The sequence below is a fragment of the Thermothielavioides terrestris genome, chromosome 4 (assembly GCF_000226115.1).
Source record: "Thermothielavioides terrestris NRRL 8126 chromosome 4, complete sequence".
Lineage (NCBI taxonomy): Eukaryota > Fungi > Ascomycota > Sordariomycetes > Sordariales > Chaetomiaceae > Thermothielavioides > Thermothielavioides terrestris.
Genome location: NC_016460.1, coordinates 4,236,784 through 4,254,412, shown reverse-complemented (window position 1 = coordinate 4,254,412; position 17,629 = coordinate 4,236,784). Strand labels below are relative to the sequence as shown.

Below are 17,629 nucleotides of genomic sequence, written 5' to 3'. Positions count from 1 at the left end.
TGGAGATATCCCACCGCACCCGTCGGAATCTCGGGTGGATTCCAAGGGCGGGGTAAGCTAATGATAGAAGTCAAACTCCCGAGGCTCAGCAGGCAACGACTGCGACCTTCGTGACACTGAGGCGTCCCCCGACTACAAAAGTGCCGTCTCAAGGGTCGTGTCGTGGTGGCAACTGTGGTCACGCTTGCGAGGTTCACACGGCCTCTCATCAAGACGTTGCGCTGTGTTGCTTTGATTCCATCCCTCATCGCCTCCCCTCCGGGTCCTGGTCCCCAGACTAGCCGCCATGACTGACAAGTCAGGGCCGCAGAGCGCGGCGCCTCCGAGCGAAACAACGTTCCGCTCCTTCAGCCGCGAGCAGGGCGAAAACTACGCCCAACACCGTCGCAACTACCACCCGCGACTGTACCAGATGCTTCTGGACTACCACAAGTCCAACGGCGGCCAGCTGGACACGCTGCTCGACGTGGGCTGCGGGCCGGGCACCGCCGTGCGCACGCTGGCGCCGCAGTTCGCCCACGCCATCGGCCTCGACCCGTCCGAGGGCATGCTCGCCGTCGCCCGCTCGCTGGGCGGCGCGACGGCCACCTCGGAGCCCATCCGCTTCGAGGCATCGACGATCGAGGACGCCAGCACGACGGGCCTCTCGCCGCCGCTGGCCGACGGCAGCGTCGATCTAATCATTTCCGCCACGGCGGCGCACTGGTTCGACATGGCCGTCTTCTGGCGGCACGCGGCCCGCCTGCTCAAGCCCGGCGGCACCGTCGCGCTGTGGTGCAGCGGCGGCATCGTGGTCGACCCGGCCATGGCCAACGGCCCGGCCATCCAGGCCGCCATCGACGGCTTCGAGCTCGCGCTCGACGACTACATCTTGCCGGGCAACCGCCTCGCGCGCACCCTGTACGCCGGCCTGCAGCTGCCCTGGACGCTGGACAATCCCGTGCCGGAGTTTGATCGCGACAGCTTCGTGCGGCGGGAGTGGGGCACCGCGGCCGGGGCCGAGCCCATCGACGAGTTCTACGCGGGCATGGACAAGCCGGCGCCGGCCGGCGTGCTGGCCATGGTCCTGGCCACGACGAGCCCGTATGTGCGGTGGCGCGAGGCGCATCCCGCCGAGGTGGACACGGACAGCGACCCGCTGCAGGTCATGAAAAAGAAAATCAATGCCTTGGTTGAAGGGCAGGGTGCGGACGGAGGACCTCTGCTGGTGAGGGGAGGCGTGGCAGCCGTCCTGCTGATGGTGAAGAAGAAGTCCGAGTAAGAGAGACAGGCCTTTGGCTCGGTGATATTTGTCGAGTTGCGGCCAATTTTGCCCCCCTTTGCCCTTGTTACGGTTAAGTTGAAGCAATAAATGAAGAGTTTATAGCCAGTGCACCGTGCTTGCTGTTGATAGGATATGCCAACTGCATCCTTTTTAGCCAGCTCCTGGTGTCTAGTAGGCTTCGCTCGTCCCACCAATCTGGACCCCGGGGCTGAACGCCTTGGAAACAACACCAGGACATATGAGTACATAGGCGTCTCGACATACGTCCCTCCCAACACCTACTGGGAAGCCCGTCCAAGCTGGCATCACGCAACCCGGCACTCCAACCAACAGGGGACATCCGGCGTCGTCTCGCAACGATGGGTCGCCACGCATTGAGAAAGCTGCTGCTACTGCACTTCCTCCTTCTGCCGCATGCGCTCGGCGCCAGCGTACGCAGCCTGTTCCTGTTCAAGGACGTCATGAAATCCAACACGACGGCGCTGACGACGTCGGGCTTCAACACGCTCATCATCTTCGGCCTCGGCATCCTCGACAACGGCGACATCAAGTACTACTCCAACACGCCGGGCAGCCAGGACGTCCTGGTGGCGTCCAACGGCAGCTACGTGGGCGGCGACGCGCTGGCGGCCAAGGTGCGCTCGCTGAAATCCGGCGCCGGCAGCACGGTGCAGCGGGTCGAGATCTCGATGAACGCGCAGCACGTGCGCGAGCTGATGGCGCGGCCCGGCCCGGGGGCCGACACGCCGCTGTACCGCAACTTCGCGGCGCTGCGGGCCGCGTGGGCGCTCGACGCGGTCAACAACGACGACGAGTCCATCTACGACGCCGCCAGCACGGCCGCCTTCGCGGCCATGCTCGGCGCCGCCGGGTACCGGTACACGATCGCGCCGTACACCAACACGGGCTTCTGGGCCGCCGTCGTCGCGCGCGTCAACGCGGGCCGCGCGGCGGCGTCCGACCTGCTCCTCGACAGGGTCTACCTGCAGTGCTACGACGGCGGCGCGGGCAACGACCCGGGCGGCTGGCAGGGCGCGCTCGGCATGAAGGTTGTGCCGCTGCTGTGGGTCGTCAACGACTCGAAGCCGTCGCAGGGCACGACGGCGGCGCAGGCCCGCGCCCGCTTTGCCGCCTGGAATCAGCGCGACGCCCTGGCCGGGGGCGGCTTCTGGAATGACTACGACATCGAGAAGATGGGGCTGTCGTACAAGGAGTACGCGAGTGTGTTGACGAGTGTGTTTCCGTGAAGGGGTTGAGCTTGGTAGGGAAGAAGACACATGGAGAGGACGCACTCTGATCAAGACTGGAGGTGTAGGGTCTGCGGTTATGATGGGTGGAAAGCGCATACTGCTTTCGCAACTGCATACTGCATGTTCGAGTCGTTCTTTTGTACAGATCAGCCCAAGACTAAAGAACTTCCGTTCACAAGCTAACGAATGTCAGTGGGTAACCAGTCAAGCCAAACACCAGGCCCTCCCATATCGCGCCAATCTTCGTATTATTATCAGCTGGTCACTCACTCGTCGCCGCCTAAGCTCACATGCACTAGCTACGGTCCGCGACTGCGGATCCCGGAGTCTCCTCGGCGTTCGGGATCTCTCCCCTTCGCCTCTATCCAGGAACTCCAGCCAGCCACACAGTCCACATTCCCTCCATCCGATTGCACCTTGTCTTCGGCCCTCTGCAGCTAGCAAATCCTGTGGGAAACCACACGTGGCAGAAAATCGGGTATGGTGGAGCGGTACCTAAAACATCATTGACTCTCACTCACTGCTTCCTGCATCTCAAGAGAGGTTATCGGGATCACTCAACAAAACTGCTCAGGGCTCGACTCCCCCGTATCTGAGATTTGTTGCTCCCGCGTGCGGCGCGCGTCCCGAACTGGCTGGGTTCTTCTGCCTTTGCCGCCTGTGGTTATGTTGTTGTCCCCGTTTCCGATTCGAGCATCTCGCAGCCCTCCGTCTGGCGGTGGCGTGACGATGGTGCATCATCATGCGCCCCTCTTCGCAGTAAGCGTAATGTGAACAGAGAGGAGAAACGGCGGTGGTGTGGTGCGATTCAAGCTGATAAGTCCGGAGAATTTCCATATGCTTCGCATCCTGTTTTGGTTATTAGGGGAGGGGGGAGGCGCGCTACTGTATTTGCGGCGTCGAGTCGTCCAGCGTGGGGGGGACCAAAGGCCAGGGCATGGGGGGTGTCACGCGGTCCAGCAAAATGGACGTCGTGGCTACGGTAGGCGACCACCGATGATAAAGAGGTTGAATCTACGCAGTCGCACAGCTGTCACACTGCTTCCCCCCTGGGTCACCTCACCCTCCAGCCGCTCTGTGCAAGTTCTGTGAGACCACAGCACGCGGGGCAGCGTGGTAAATCATAACTTCGTATCATCATTAGCTCTATCTCTACTGTTTGCGCTCTATGATAAGGTCAGAGCCGCTCGCTTAGCGTCTCTAGCGACAGGATCTCCTCCGGTCTCAGGCTCAGACCCTCCGGGATGATCACGCGGCCGCGCCGGATGACGATCTGGCCCTCCCTCCCGCTCATGACCGACACCATCTTCGCCAGCTCGCCGCTCGACTCGAGATCGCCCGAGCTGCTGCCCGACTCCTCGTCGACCTTGCGCTCATAGCTCGTGCGGCGCTGCCCCGCACGCTCCTCGGCGCGCTCCGCCTCCGGCTCCGTGTCGGGCCCTTTGCGGCGCCAGAACTGTCCCGTCTCGCCCGGGCTCCACCAGTAGTAGGGGAAGCGGCGCTGGATGTTGTTGATGAGCAGGGCGACGGCCAGCATCAGGATGCAACCGAGCAGGAGAGGCAGGAACAGGAACCAGCCGAGGGCGGCGACGTCGGGGTCGAGCACGGCCATGAGGGCGGTGGCACCGGCGGGGGGGTGCACGGTGCCGGTCAGCGCCATCATGGCGGTCGCGCAGGCGCAGGCCAGCGACGCGCCCAGCCAGCGGACGGCCGCGAAGTGCGGCGACAGCGCGAACAGCTTGCAGATGGAGATGCCGATCAGCGCCGAGACCATCTGGCCGAGGATGGCGTTGCGCGGCTGCGCCAGGGGCGACTCGATGGCGTAGAAGTCCAGCACTGCGGCGGCGCCCTGAACGTCGTCAGTAACCTGGAAGTTTTCCGGAAAACAAAATGGCCAGGAGCAAGGGGGAGGGGAACATACGAAGCTGCCGATGATGATGGGCACCAGCCGGCTCTCGAACGAAGGCACCTGCTGGGCGACGGCGCCGATGATCGCGAGGCTGCAGAACACGCCGATGATGGCCCAGAAGATCATGGCCAGGTTGCCCAGCGGGTGGGCTGGCGCGTGGGTTCGGTACCCGAGGAAGTGGGCGACGGGCGAGGGCAGCCGGGGCAGGACCGAGGGCGGGAAGAAAGGATTGACGTACTTGTCAATGTCGAAGTGCCAGCGGGACAGCCCGCGACGCGGCTGGTTTGGTGCCGTCATCGCTGAGGCCGGAAGTGCTGTGCCATCCAAGAGAAGATGAGAACGAACGTCGGAAGGCTGCGGATGAAGTGAGGTGAGGAAGCGCCGAGTTTCCAGAAGGCGAGTGCTGGGATGTCTCTTAAGGATGGTTCGGAGGAGAGCCCTTGCGTTTGTAGGTATCGTCGCTGCAGCGGTGCGGGACTCTGGAGAGAAGCCGGCTTTTCAGCGGTGATGTCACCAGCTGCTCATCCGCCCGACCCCGGTTCCTGTCGCCCAGTCTTCAAGGATGTCCCATCGCAATGAAGAGCGAGTGTTGAGCTGTTCAACTCGATCGCAAGGATGGGGGGGTTCCGGGCGCCGGGAACCGATCAAAAGACGGACAACAGGAACCAGCACCGCCGAGACCCCTTGCCGGCCTTTCCTCTGAATTCCGAGCGCGATCCTGCAGCTGACAGTGTGGTGCCATGGCCGCGGTTCCGGAAGACACTGAAAATACACTGGACGACGGCACGAACGCAACACAAGGCAAGCGCTTCCCAGGCAAAGCCGAAACTTATGACAAAAGGTTTGCTGCAGCGAGCCAACGACGTCGCAGCACCGACGTCAGATTTGCTAACAGAAACTCCCGATTTGGAATGGCGCCGGGAGGGGATGTTAAGGCCAGGCCCCTGGGCTCTGATACCCCTGGCTCTGAAAGCCGAGGGGGGAAGGTTGTTTCCGCGGAGGCGGCTGAGTCAAACAGACCGCTGCTGGATGCTTCGGTTATGGCTAAAGAGGTCCCGCCAAGACTAATTTCGGAGACTGCCGCTTACAAGTATTTACAATCGCCACGGGGTAAGCGGGGCCGCGACGGGGCCTCGACGACTTCGAGCAACATCAACAACGAACAATCGCAAAGACTCGTTGCAACAACTTTACGAAACCTCAACCAAATCGAAAAAAAAGAAAACGAAGTTAACCCTCACCCTAACCTTGACCCTCACCCTAACCATAACCCTCACCCTAACTAGCGGGGGGCTGGCGCCGCCCCCCGCACCCCCGGCGAACTAACCCATGGCTAACCCGTGGCGATAGTGCAAACCCCTTGGCGGTCTTGGCGGGGTACTAACGCTGTAAAAACATTGCCGACAATTGGCCGAAATTAGTCTTGGCGGGACCTCTTTAGCCATCAGCGATGCTTCTGCAATCTTGATCGCCACTCTTTCGTTATTTATGACCGGGAATGATCTCGCTGATGGCTTCACAGCACGGCAGTGTACAGCGCAGGGACGGCTTCTCGAAGAAGAAGTGGGGCTGACGAGATCTGGACGGCATCTGCTCCCCGGCGCCTGCTCCCCGTCGATCCTGACGCAGGCAAACTGCGGAGTGGCGTGCTTGAAAGCCCCTCAGCAGCAGCAGAACATGGCCTCTTCCACAACAAAGTCCAGCTCACCGTTTGGCCGGTAAGGACCCCTGAAGCGAGCAACGATCGCAGCCGTCGAGATTTCGCAAGACCCGCGAGTATCCGCTCAGCGCCCCATCAGTCAGACCATGAATGTGTTTAAAAAATTTCAGCAGCCCCCGGATTTTTTTGGGAGCATCGAGGTTGCGGTGGAACGAGCAACCCGGAGATGCGGCAACACGGCGCATGCTCGGCATCATGGCTCCGTCCCACCATTATCACCGCAGGAGGCAACAGCAGAACTTTCCCGGTTCGGCCCAACATCTGGCTCCAAGGCCGGGGCGACAGGAAGCGAATCGCGAGCGGCGAGGAGATGGCGGAATTACTCGAGTCCTTCGTGCAACAGCAAAGTCAAGACCAGAGCCGCCAATCACTGTTGAAGTTGACCCCGCCTCCGGTATGCGAAGGTTTGACTGAGGCAACCAAGCTGCGTCTCTACCTGAACACAAACTCATGACACCTGCATCTCGCACTCATCCGCCCCCAACCATCAGCGGGCGTCCGCCTTGGTCGCCTCATTCAGCAGATAAATGTCGCGCTGCTTGACCGACCTTCCAAAGTCCGAAGTCGGTTCAGCTGCCGACATCAGCCTCTTTGCCTCCTCGACCGAGACCCAGAGGTGGCCGAGGCCGTCTTCGATCTCCTCCTCCGTGAGCGCGGGCTCGCCGCTGCCGTCCACCAGATCGGCGCAGTAGCAGTACGAGACCTGCCGGAGGTGGCCGCGGAATTCCTCCGTCGCGCCGATGCAGCCGTTGCCGCGCAGCTTGATCAGGCCGCCCGTTTCCTCCCGGAACTCGCGCTTGAGCGCGGTCTCGTGGTCCTCGCCCGGCTCGATGCCGCCGCCAGGAAGCTTGTAGTAGTCTTCTTTGGAAGCGTAGAGGATGGCGATTTCGCCCTTGTCATTGAAGGCCACCGCGCGCACGGAAACACGGTGGGTATAGGACACATTGGGTTTCGCGCTGCCGATGACTTTGGGGACGGGCAGCCCCGGCGTACCGCCAGCCATGGTTGAAGATTCGGGTGCAACAGTCGTAAGCGCAAGTGCAAGTGCATCCGGACCAAGGCAGCATCACGACTGAGGAGAAATACAAGCTGTGTGGAATGTTCTCCTTATGCTCGAGGTAAGACAGCTTCAGTGAAATGACTCTACGCCGACACTAGCTGAATTCAGAAGGCTGTGTCCCCGCCCAATGGCAAGCCGTCCTTCGCCCTGCTCTCGCTCGTCCTCACACCTCAGGTCACACATGAGCCGCCTATCGTCATTGAACTTGAAGCTGGCCGGCCTGGACCGTCTCATCGCGTGATTGCTTCAGAAATGGCAGCAGCGCCGTGCCTCCTGTGCCTGTCAGCTCGGCATCCGCTCCGCCCAGAGGACCCTTCCAGCCCTCCACCTGCGGCGCGCTGGCAAGCCTCGACGACGCCGTCGCCAGATTCACCCCGTGGTTCGCATTCGGCTGCCGCGACGGGATGATGATGTACCTAGCCACGATCTGCAGGTGCTTATTCCTGAACTCCGCCAGCGCCCGCGTTGCCTCCTGGAACGCCTCCCGCAATGCCACCTGCGCCGGACTCAACCCGCCGTCGTCCGCCTCGCCGACCTCCAACAGCCGCGCCACCGCAGTCTTCATTCCCCCGGGATATCTCTCCGCCACGACCTGCAGGAACCTCCGATGCGGCTCCGGCATGTACCCGCGCACCTCCTCATGGAAGCTGACGCCGCCCTCCCCTCCTCTTCCCGCCGCAGCAGTCGCGTGCTCCACGCCCAGCACCAGATCCAGAAACTGCACCAGCGAGCTCTGCCCGTTGCTGCCGCCCCGCAGCATCCGCCACTGCCCCCGCCCCCGCCCGTCGCCGCCCTCGCCCTCGTCGTAGAACACCCCGCGCGGCAGGCCCGCCCCCGCCATGTTCCGGCTGCCCGCCAGGAAGGGCCGGATGCGGTGGTAGAACACCTGCGGGTCGCACCGCTCGTCCATGCGCTCTAGCAGCTTGCCCAGAGCGGCGATGCCGCGCACCAGCGTGGTCAGCGCGTCCGTGACGGCGGTGTGGTCGCTGCGCGGGGACGGGTCGGGCGAGACTGATGATGATGATGATGCTGATGATGATGACGATGATGATGTTGCTGCTTCGAGGGCGTGCAGCATCGTCGGGATCAGCGCGGCGCCCTGCGCTTCCATCGCGACGGAGACGATGTAGAACCAGGACTCGTCCGGCGTGCCGGTGAAGGTGTGCAGCGCCTGCAGCGCGTCGGGGTCGGTGAGGTCGGGACCGCCGGCGGCGGCGGTGGTGCGGAAGTTCCAGAGGTTGAGGCTAGCGTAGGTGGCGATGGGCGGGATGCCGAGGTGTGAGGAGACGGCGAGGAAGGGGACGGTGAGCTGTGGCGGGAGGATCTGCCGAAGGAGAAGGAAGTCCGGGAAGTTTAGCTTAGTGACTGGCAACCGACGGCGCACACGGTTGATGGGATATGTTGTTGTCTGACATACCTCGGCAGCGCTGTCGCCCCCCCAGATGTACGCGTGCGTCAGGAAGCCGAGGATGACGCAGGCACGCCTCCACTCCGGTTCTGTGGCCAGATGGTCCGTCGACAGGATAGGCAGGCGGTCGACCTGGGCTCGAAGCGTGTGCTCTGCGAGTGAGCGGGGGAGCGAGTCCATCAGCGACTCCCATGGCGAGTAGTATGAGTTTGGAAGGCGCTCCAAGGGCGGTCCGTCTGGGAGAAACCCATTGGACGTCACTGCGTGGTCCTCGAGAGACACGGGCAATGGAATATCAAACCCGGCGTTGGGGTCATCATGGATGAGCGTTTCGGATGGCGACATTGCAACAACGCCAGCGATGTGGGTATCAAAAAGAGTCAGTGTCGACAAGGTACAAGGAAGAGGTAACCTGTTTACGGTCTGATAAAGGCAACGAGAAGGACCTGGGACCATGTATTATACCAGTAGTGCACTTCCCGCACCAGGGCGTCCGAGGGTGGGCTGTCGGCACCGATCCTGTTCCGTCATGAGCATTCTCCATCCTTCCGTCGCTAGCCATCAGCGGGTGGTGTTAGTCCTGGTCACCCGCCATCGCATGGTGTCATTCCCGCCTGCAAGATCCAGCCGAGGACCATTGTGGATAGGGGCAGATTTGGAACGTTTGTTATGGCGCAGCACAGAATCACGTTCCGTTGGTATTGCACCTGACAAATTGGGACTATCTACCCACGGAACAAGGGTTTTGAAGAGCCAGACTGTAACCTGGTGTTCAGCGGAACGGAGGTGCGGGAGTCGGAAGACGGAAGACGGAAGCGCGGAGAAGTGAGGAAGTGGGTCACCGTTCCTAGCCGTGTGCCACCCAGGCCAGGCTTCGGGGGACGGCCAGAGTTGCTCAGGGGCCAGTAAGAAATTCTAGCTTCCGTGATATATGAATCGCGACCCATAGGGCTGGCTTCACTCCAGAAATCTGGAAGACTGGAACGGACGCCACCCTCCCACAGATATCGAACCTGAGAGCCGGGCAAAAACCGGACTTAACCCTCCGAAGACCAAGTCCATCGCCTATCCTCGGCAGGCAGCTGGACACCCAGGCCAGATTAACTTTTCTTTGAGAGATTCCAATTTCCTAGCAACAAGCTCCGTGAAGAGAAGGACACTGGATGGGCAAATGGCGGAGCTGAGGGGCAAGGCGATGTTTCTGAGTCAAAGATCCCTAGCACGATAGGCCACCTCCTCCTCCCTGGTTGTCTCTGGGTTCGAAGCCAAGTACATCATCTTTGCCACGCCCACGTCCGAGGAATGGACGATGCCAGCTAGTACGGGCTCGTCGACTAGGGTTGGCCGTGAAATGATCAGCAAAGACACTTCGGTCCTGCTTCGGACGGCTGCTGAGCCGAACCAACGGTACATGGAATTGACAGCCTCGAATAGGAAGAGTTTAGCGCTGCTGGACCGATCGATGGAACACGCGCCAATCCAGATGTGATCGTATAGCCTCTATCGGGCAGCCGGGGCGCGCGCAGCCCCGGACTGCGACGAAGCTAGCTTCAGTGCGAGGCTTGTCAAGGTCCGTCATGTCGGCCAACGTGACTTCTGCCTGCTCCCTTGTCTGCGAGCGCATGGCTATCTGGGAACTACAACATTGAAATACTCGCCGAGTTGAAGGGGGTGGGTGTTGAAGAACCACATATTGACTTGCCCCGAAACGCTGTCGGATTTGAGGTCATCATCCAAGCGAACAAGGATGGGATAGACCAGAGTTGTCCGAGATTTTGAACCAGAAGGCCCTTGGCCCCCCACATTCACCCGACAGGTCACACTTGAAGTCCTCGGCTAGGCTACAGCGTCGGCCACGTATCTTACGTATGGGGCGGAAATGAGATTCCACCTTGTTGAGGCGAATTGACTCAGGTATGTACCTATATATATATTACGGAATGGAGGCAGCCCAATTTTGTGTTTTAATCTTGCGCGGGCAATTTCCGTCTCCATGAACTCTCTGGTTGCAAGCGACACACCCGTGGACTCGCATCACCTCCGTGATCTCTTTTTGGCCTGCATCGCGGGCTATACAGAAGGAGCCGAGCGTGACACCCTATACGCTGGCGTCGGGAAGGTACACGGACATCTGCAGGCCTCCAGAGTAGGGCACCTCGGTGGTCTTGAAGCTGTTCGCGGGGTCGTGGATGTAGTCGAGGTACTCTTTGTACAGCGGCCGGGCCATCTTCGTGTTGTCGGCGAGAACCACAGCCCCCTTCCTCAGGCGCGGCTGGATGATCTTGAGGGTGGGGAGCGCCAACGGCGTCCAGACTGCGCGGCGCTAACCGTCAGTGTCTTCCGATCCACTGGAACAATGGCACGGCAACATCGAAGGCAGGATACGTACTGTCGAGCAGCAGGAAATCGACCTGCTCCGGCATCCCGTCCATCTTGAGCGTCTCCAGCAGGTCCCCCTCGCGCAGCTCGATGACGCCGGCGACCTCGTCGCCGGCCTCGGCCCAGTGTTCCCTCGCCCGTGCAGCCTTAGTGGGCTCCTTTTCGGTGGCGATGACCCTGCCAGTGACGGTCTTCCCTTGGGCCCTCTGGTCGGCCACGTTCTGCCCGACCGCCAGCGCCAGGTAGATGGTGGAGACGCCGAAGCTGGTGCCGGCCTCGACGATGTTCAGGGCGCCCGAGCTGCGGGCGAGCAGGTACATGAAGTGGCACTTATCCTCCTCGAGGGCGACGAACTTGTCGCGCATGTGGTCGTCGGCGCTCGCGGCCCAGGGGGTCCGGAAGAGGTAGAAGGAGATGAGGCGCTTGAGGTAGAACCAGATCTGCGAGAGCGACTTCTCTTGCGCCTCGGAAGCCGCGTGCAGGCGCGCGAGCAGGGCGTGCACTCGGGGGCTGGCCGAGATGGCCGAGCGCCCGGCAGGCGGGGCCATGTCGGATGATATGATACGGAACGGTCAGGTCTCGGCTCGGTCGTTGCCCTGTTATTGTATTGAGGAGTACGGAAGTACGTTGAAAAATGAAATAGGATGAAGGATGAAGTCGGCGCCAGGTTTCAATGAGAGCGCAAGACGCATGCGCCTGTTCATTATATTTTGAGTCGTGGAGTTGTGACGGTCCCTGTACCTCGGCATGTGGACTCGTTGACTCACTTTGCGGACCAAAGTAGGACCGTGCCAAACGGCCTTCGTAATCATGACATGCGCATGTGCGCCGAGACCGGCCCTGCTTTAGCAGCGTTCGGATGAGCCCCCGGATCACCACCTGTCTCGCGGTTGGTCCTTGCATCTGAAATGTGTGCCCTTCCGCATCGGCTATAGCGCTGCCATAAAAGGGTGATGCGTGGGAGCAGCCCACGTCGGGTAACTTACCCTTTACTGAAAAGTAACGTGGGGGGCTTCAGGTTAACGATATGTCGCTTGCTCTGCTGTTCATAAAAGCCAAGCTAGCTGTGCGCGGCAGAATGACGAGTTGACAGGCCTTGATGTGTAAGAGAATACAATGACGAGGCAACTATGATCCCTGGGCGTATTTTGTCCAATTTCAATACCCCAGCCACGGAGAGTATGAATGCTGGGAGCCAGGGAGACTATCCCCGTGCTTCACCTAAATGCTGTTGAAGCGTGTGTTGCGTTCTACCTCCTACAAGGCTACAGTTTGGACTGTGTGTACATAGGTAAGGTAAGTAAACTATCAGCTAAGGTTGAGAAGGCTCGTGATTGAGGTCGTCCTCTAGTTCAGCCGGGCGCTCCTTTGCAGACCGGCAATGAACGACGAGGACTGCTTCGACAAGGACAAGACGACACCCAGGCCTTCATAGCTGTAATTGTAACTGACTTCATCCCCCCATTCAATCCGTTGTTGTTTACTGCCGCATCGGCACCGTCTGAGCGACCAGCTGCTTCTGAGAACACCGCTGACACGTTGGAGACTCCCGGTAAGGACTGCTCGCAACCTGCCCTAGGATTCCGGCGGCGTCGCGGGCGAAGAGTTCGCCCTGACCGATCAGGGACTACTCGGTGTACTCGCAGCCGCCGACCTTGAGTAAACATCTCTCCAGAAAGCGCCGTCTGCTCCTATCCCCGTATGGTGCAACGGTCCTGTGAGCCATGTCCTTCCCGGAGAATCGTCTTGCCACTGCTTGGCATGCCAGCATGGTTACCACCTAGCTTAGAATCGAGCACATTGTCAACGACCTGGATGCTACCACCTCATGTGCTGTATAGTAAGTCGCTTGGAGTTATCCGCAACCCTGGCCTGCAGTCTAGTTGCCATCTTAGTCCTTGCACTCGACAGCTGCCATATTCTTTACGCTCTCTACCGTGATCTCTAAGATATTCATTGGGTAACCTCGTCACTCTTCCGCTCATCGACGGACCCCTGTGCCCAGCCGGGGAGACACAGACAGGGGCTTGACGATTTTTGAAGCGTCTACACTACACACAGCGAGTGCTTCAGAGAGAATTTGGGAAGTTGGAACCGCTAACTCAAATCATGTTTCCACGTTTCCAACACAACAACACCCTGGCTTTCTCTAGATTATCTTTCGGCTGTTCCAACCCAAGCATCCCCCGAGAGGGGGAGTCTTGGCGATCCTTCGGCAGATTTTCATCGTGTTTGACCGCCATTCCCGGAAGGTCGAATTATCTCCATTCGCCAGTCACGGCCGTCTCCCGGATACAATGTCGCTGCTCTGCGACACCTGCGGCTTTTGACCCCTGTATTTGATCCTTCGCCAAGCCAGTTGCGCTGCATCACGAAGTCCCCGACCCAACGCGGACTTGCACCTTCGTGCGATCGGCGGGCCATAGGAGGCGGTATTCGGTGTTGCAGAAGGATCTGCTCCTGGCCAAGGGACCATTGAGTGGGGAGGGGAGGGAAAAGTATAAAGAGGCGGAGAAAAGGCAGAGAACTTGACGGGCAACCTGCTGAGACCACATTACAACATCAAGAGTCACCAGATCTCAACGCTCAACTTCCACAACGCTTAGAATACCTTATCTGTTCCCTACGAGAACAACTCGACCACGATGCGCCACTCTGCCCTTCTCGTCATCAGCGCCATCTCCCTGGCTGCCGCCGTCGCGGTCCCCGAGCCGGGGCTCACTGAGCGGCAGGAGGGCCTGGGCGATTGCGGCATCGTGGGGTGCCGGCCGGGCACCTACTGCTGCTATCAGGCCGGGATCACCGACGAGATAAGAGTCTGCAACTCCCAAGGCCAGTTCGTGACGAGCGGTGAATGCAACCCGTACTGCTGCAGCGTGCGGGGCAAGATCGTGGACAGGGTGTTCTGCACCTGCTAGAGGAGTGATGCGGGCCGTGTCATGTTGTTCGGCGATGCTCTTTCTTCGAGTCCTATGGCATATTGTGGCTGAGAGACAGAGATGGTACGTTCCTACGCTCGGCTCCTTCGCCGCGAGCTGAAGTGAGCCTCCTTTCGGTCAGCCGCATACGTAGATACTCATCACAGGCTGGATATTTAGGTCTTCAGGTTCGTCTATTTCTGTCGTTAGTTGGAAAATAGCCAATGCAAAATTGTCTGTCCGCGGTACACCCGGCGGAGGTGCACGAGAACCAGACCCTTCCCCCTGAATGCCCGTTACCGTGATTGATTCCCCCTCTTCGGACCCTCGCTTCTTGTTACTGCCATCACCCTTGCGGCTAGACTCCTAGCATAGCATCGCCACCTTAGCTCGAATGAGGGCCAGCAAAATATGCTGTGTATCATCGGATGCCACTTGGACATTCCCAGGAATTACATCTCCAATTCCGTCTGCAAGCCCAGATTTGGAGCAAACTTCAACGATCGCGAGAGGTACTCTCGCTCAATTGCCTTCCACGCCGACAACCCGTTGTCATCCAGCGCGCTGAGGTCCGCGCCCGCCTCAACCAGCCGCTCTATGATGGCCAGGCACCGCTCACGCGCAGCCCTATGCAGCACTGTCTGACCCTTCCCAAACCTCCAGTGTATGTCAAGCCACCCACGCCTGATCAACAGATCGACGATCTTGGGACAGCGTCTCCGGCACGCGAGCTTGAACAGCGTCTTCGCCGTGGCCGTGTCGCCCCCGTCCGCGTCCGGCCGGAAGCCAACGCCGAGGTCGACCAGCGTTTCGAACGCCTCGACCGAGTCCCTGTCCATGGCGCAGAGAAGGTAGCGCATGGCAAAGCCGTCCCTCTGCACGTCCATGCCCCAACGCTCAATCAGCGCGCGCGCGGCAGCCGCGTGGCCAGCCTCCACCGCGCAATGCAGCGCATTGCCGTACCAGTTGCACAAGTACGGGTCCGCGCCGCGCTGCATGAGCAGGTCGACCGTCTCGACATGGCCGCCGGCCGCCGCGAGGATGATGGGCGTCCCGCCGACCTGGGTGGCAACGTTCACGTCGCCGAACGGGGCCCCCGCCGCCGCTACCCCCATCTCGCCGTCCAGCAGCGCGGCCACGGTGCGCGTCAGGCCGTGCCGGCTCGCGTGGTGCAGCGCCGTGAGGCTGCGGCACTCGTCCGCCGCCCAGTACCGCTCCACATACCGCAGCGCGTACTGCCGCACTTGGTTGGCCGTCGCCAGCGCGCGCGGCTGCGCGAAGAAGGCCGCCAGCGCCGCCCGCACCTCCTCCTCCTCCTCGTCGTCGTCGGCGGCGGCTTCCTCCTCGGCGCGCCGCGCGTGCCGCCCCCCACGAGCAGGCCGCGTACGCGAGGAAGGGGAAGGCGCTGATGTGCGCGGCGATGGCGCTCTCGTTCGGCCACGGCCCGCTGCTGAAGTCGTCTAGCGTGAGGTAGCGCAGGCAGCGGGTGGTGAGGATGGCTTCGGCGCGGGGGAACAGCCGGGCGTCATTCTGGCGGAGGTACTAGGTAACGGCGTAGTGGCAGGTGCCGACGGCGCCCGTTTTGGCGTCGACGGTGACGAGGCCCTGGCAGCACTCGAGGATGACCTTCTCCGTGGGGCGGTACTTGGGGTTGACCTGCGTGCGGGCGGGGTGCACGGCCAGCAGGTCGCGCAGCTCGTCAACCGAGAGGGCGCGCTCCGCGTGGGCGAGGTACATTAGAGAGTCCATCCCCAGGCGGCTTCGGCTGGTCGGCAAACTCTGGATTCGTCGGATCGTTTCCTCCATGGCCTCGGTCAGGTTGTGGGAGATGTTGTTCAGGCTGTCTTCCATCTCCCCCAGCGTCGGCTCCTTGAGGATGGTGCGCAGCTGGAGGACAGGGAGTAGGAACCTTCCCCGCAGTGTCAGTGTTGTTTTCTTTCTCTTGGTGACACTTAGGGCTGGCAGTTGGGTGTGTGGGAGGACGAGAAAATTGCACTCACATTCCGCGTGCCCCTTTAACCAGTTTTTGGATTAAATCGCGAGCAAACTCCTCACCAGCCACGTCGTAGAATCCATTCCTCGTCAGCTCAGAGCGAAGATAGAGAGCGATGTCTTCCGCCCGAGCTTCTATCTTGAGATCAAGACGGTCCGGAAACATCATGGCGATCTCTCGCACATGCGGGCGGCCGGCGATGAGGATGCGAAGTCCCGGGATCCCGTTCAACTGGCCAAGAGTCCGCACGAAGGAGGCTCTATGGTTCGCAGCGCACTCGTCGAGGGCGTCGATGACAACATACACCCTGCCGATGTCTTTGGCAACCTCTGCTATCAACCGCTCGCACTCGAACTCCGGGAGGCCGCCGCCTTTCGACGCGGCGCTTTCGTGCAAGCTGATCACGGCCTCGGGGATGCTGGGCAGTTGCTCTAGCAGCTGGCGGAGGATGCAGGAGAATACTGTCCCTGGCGATTGCGCGAGTTGATCTTGGTGGTCAAAGTAGAAATATGCCACCGCGCGGGGTGGGAACCGGGTTGGATCCAGAAGATTGTCCACAACGATGGACCTTCAACAGGCACCGGCAGTCAGTGTTAGTAGGGAAGGACAAGGGACAAGTGTCAGGAGAGAGAGTGTGACAAAGGTTTGTGAAAGCAAAGGGAGAGGATGCTTACACTAAGTTGGTCTTCCCGGACCCCTGAATTCCATGGCACCAGAGCACAGCATCCGTCTTCTCCGCACTGTCGCGCCACGCAACATACTCTGTGCTTCGTAAGATCCAGTCGCCCGTGTGCTGTGCCCTGGAGGCCTTCAGCGCTTGGTGCTTCTGATAATATTTTGTCGTCGATATCCAATCCAGGACCTGCTTCCGGACATCCTGCGCGCGCGATTCGTCGAGCTGCAGCGTCTGCTTCTCGAGAACGGAGGAGATGTGCGTCAAGGTGTCTGCTACTGCCTGGGCGGTCTTGAAGTGCTCGAGCTGCTGGCCCAGCACCTGCAGGACGTCCTCCGAAGTCCGCGAAAGCAACCTGCACCCGTCGATGGTCAAACCGAACTGCATCCAAGTGGTGAAGTTGCGGAGCTCCTGGAGCGTCCTTTGGTGTTCTTTCTCGCTAAGCGGCCAAAGCAGGAGACGAGTTCTTGGGCCGCTCCCTGCGTGCTCTAGTCTCTGGCAGAGCGACCCCAGCTTGGCCTTGCACGCTGTCGAGCATGTGACAAGGACCGATGAGTGCTCGAACTTCAGGTTGTCGGCGTCCTTGAGAGATTGGAGGAATCGCTGGAGGCTGGTTAGGCTGAACTGCAACGCCTCCAGCTCACTGATGAGTGCTGCGATTGCCTCCTTGGCCGTCAAAACCGCGTGAGCGTACTCTTTCGCCGACTTGATGGCCTTGGCAACTAGCGGCAGGAGGCCCGCGATGCCGAAGGTGAGAGATAACGGATCCATGACAAGTAAATAGGAGGGTACACTCCGAAGCAAGTTGAGTGCCTAGCTATTGCCCACAAGGGAGTTTGGACGTAATCAAATCCAACAAAGCACCGGCTTTCCCAGAAGAAGGGATTCCTTGATTCGAAAATGAAAGCTCCTGCTGGGCAGCCATTTGTTGTGTTGTTGCCTGTGGCTGAGCCTTCGGACTCGGGCGGCCTGCAAGACGGAGTGGGCGGTGCTTGCCAAGCGGATCCGCTTCGGCATGCCCAGCCATGCAGGTGAAGTCCGAGATCTGATCCGAT

General features: G+C 60.4%; 6 protein-coding genes across 6 annotated transcripts; 2 read left to right on the top strand and 4 right to left on the bottom strand.

Moving 5' to 3' along the window:
- The first annotated feature begins 47 nt into the window (after window positions 1–47).
- THITE_2120388 (uncharacterized protein) lies at window positions 48–1,511 on the top strand. Its single transcript, XM_003655990.1, has one exon. It carries the CDS (start codon window positions 287–289, stop codon window positions 1,259–1,261), a length of 975 nt encoding a protein of 324 aa, XP_003656038.1. The 5' UTR covers window positions 48–286; the 3' UTR covers window positions 1,262–1,511.
- Window positions 1,512–1,680: 169 nt separating this feature from the next.
- On the top strand, window positions 1,681–2,690 carry THITE_2069232 (uncharacterized protein). Its single transcript, XM_003655989.1, has one exon. It carries the CDS (start codon window positions 1,726–1,728, stop codon window positions 2,509–2,511), a length of 786 nt encoding a protein of 261 aa, XP_003656037.1. The 5' UTR covers window positions 1,681–1,725; the 3' UTR covers window positions 2,512–2,690.
- Window positions 2,691–3,626: 936 nt separating this feature from the next.
- THITE_2120387 (uncharacterized protein) lies at window positions 3,627–4,879 on the bottom strand. Its single transcript, XM_003655988.1, has 2 exons — window positions 4,436–4,879; window positions 3,627–4,363 (listed from the first exon to the last, which is right to left on the bottom strand). The coding sequence occupies exons 1-2, from the start codon at window positions 4,718–4,720 to the stop codon at window positions 3,692–3,694; spliced, it is 957 nt and encodes a 318-aa protein (XP_003656036.1). The 5' UTR covers window positions 4,721–4,879; the 3' UTR covers window positions 3,627–3,691.
- Window positions 4,880–7,015: 2,136 nt separating this feature from the next.
- THITE_2120385 (uncharacterized protein) lies at window positions 7,016–9,095 on the bottom strand. Its single transcript, XM_003655987.1, has 3 exons — window positions 8,302–9,095; window positions 7,964–7,976; window positions 7,016–7,886 (listed from the first exon to the last, which is right to left on the bottom strand). Exons 1-3 carry the CDS (start codon window positions 8,954–8,956, stop codon window positions 7,400–7,402), a joined length of 1,155 nt encoding a protein of 384 aa, XP_003656035.1. The 5' UTR covers window positions 8,957–9,095; the 3' UTR covers window positions 7,016–7,399.
- A 1,362-nt stretch (window positions 9,096–10,457) lies between these two features.
- On the bottom strand, window positions 10,458–11,754 carry THITE_2120384 (uncharacterized protein). Its single transcript, XM_003655986.1, has 2 exons — window positions 11,001–11,754; window positions 10,458–10,924 (listed from the first exon to the last, which is right to left on the bottom strand). The coding sequence occupies exons 1-2, from the start codon at window positions 11,536–11,538 to the stop codon at window positions 10,710–10,712; spliced, it is 753 nt and encodes a 250-aa protein (XP_003656034.1). The 5' UTR covers window positions 11,539–11,754; the 3' UTR covers window positions 10,458–10,709.
- A 2,606-nt stretch (window positions 11,755–14,360) lies between these two features.
- On the bottom strand, window positions 14,361–17,345 carry THITE_114312 (uncharacterized protein; the record flags this gene model as incomplete). The annotated part of the gene is made up of 4 exons (XM_003655985.1): window positions 14,361–15,368; window positions 15,460–15,817; window positions 15,909–16,469; window positions 16,576–17,345. 4 exons carry the CDS (start codon window positions 17,343–17,345, stop codon window positions 14,361–14,363), a joined length of 2,697 nt encoding a protein of 898 aa, XP_003656033.1.
- Between the last annotated feature and the right edge of the window lie 284 nt (window positions 17,346–17,629).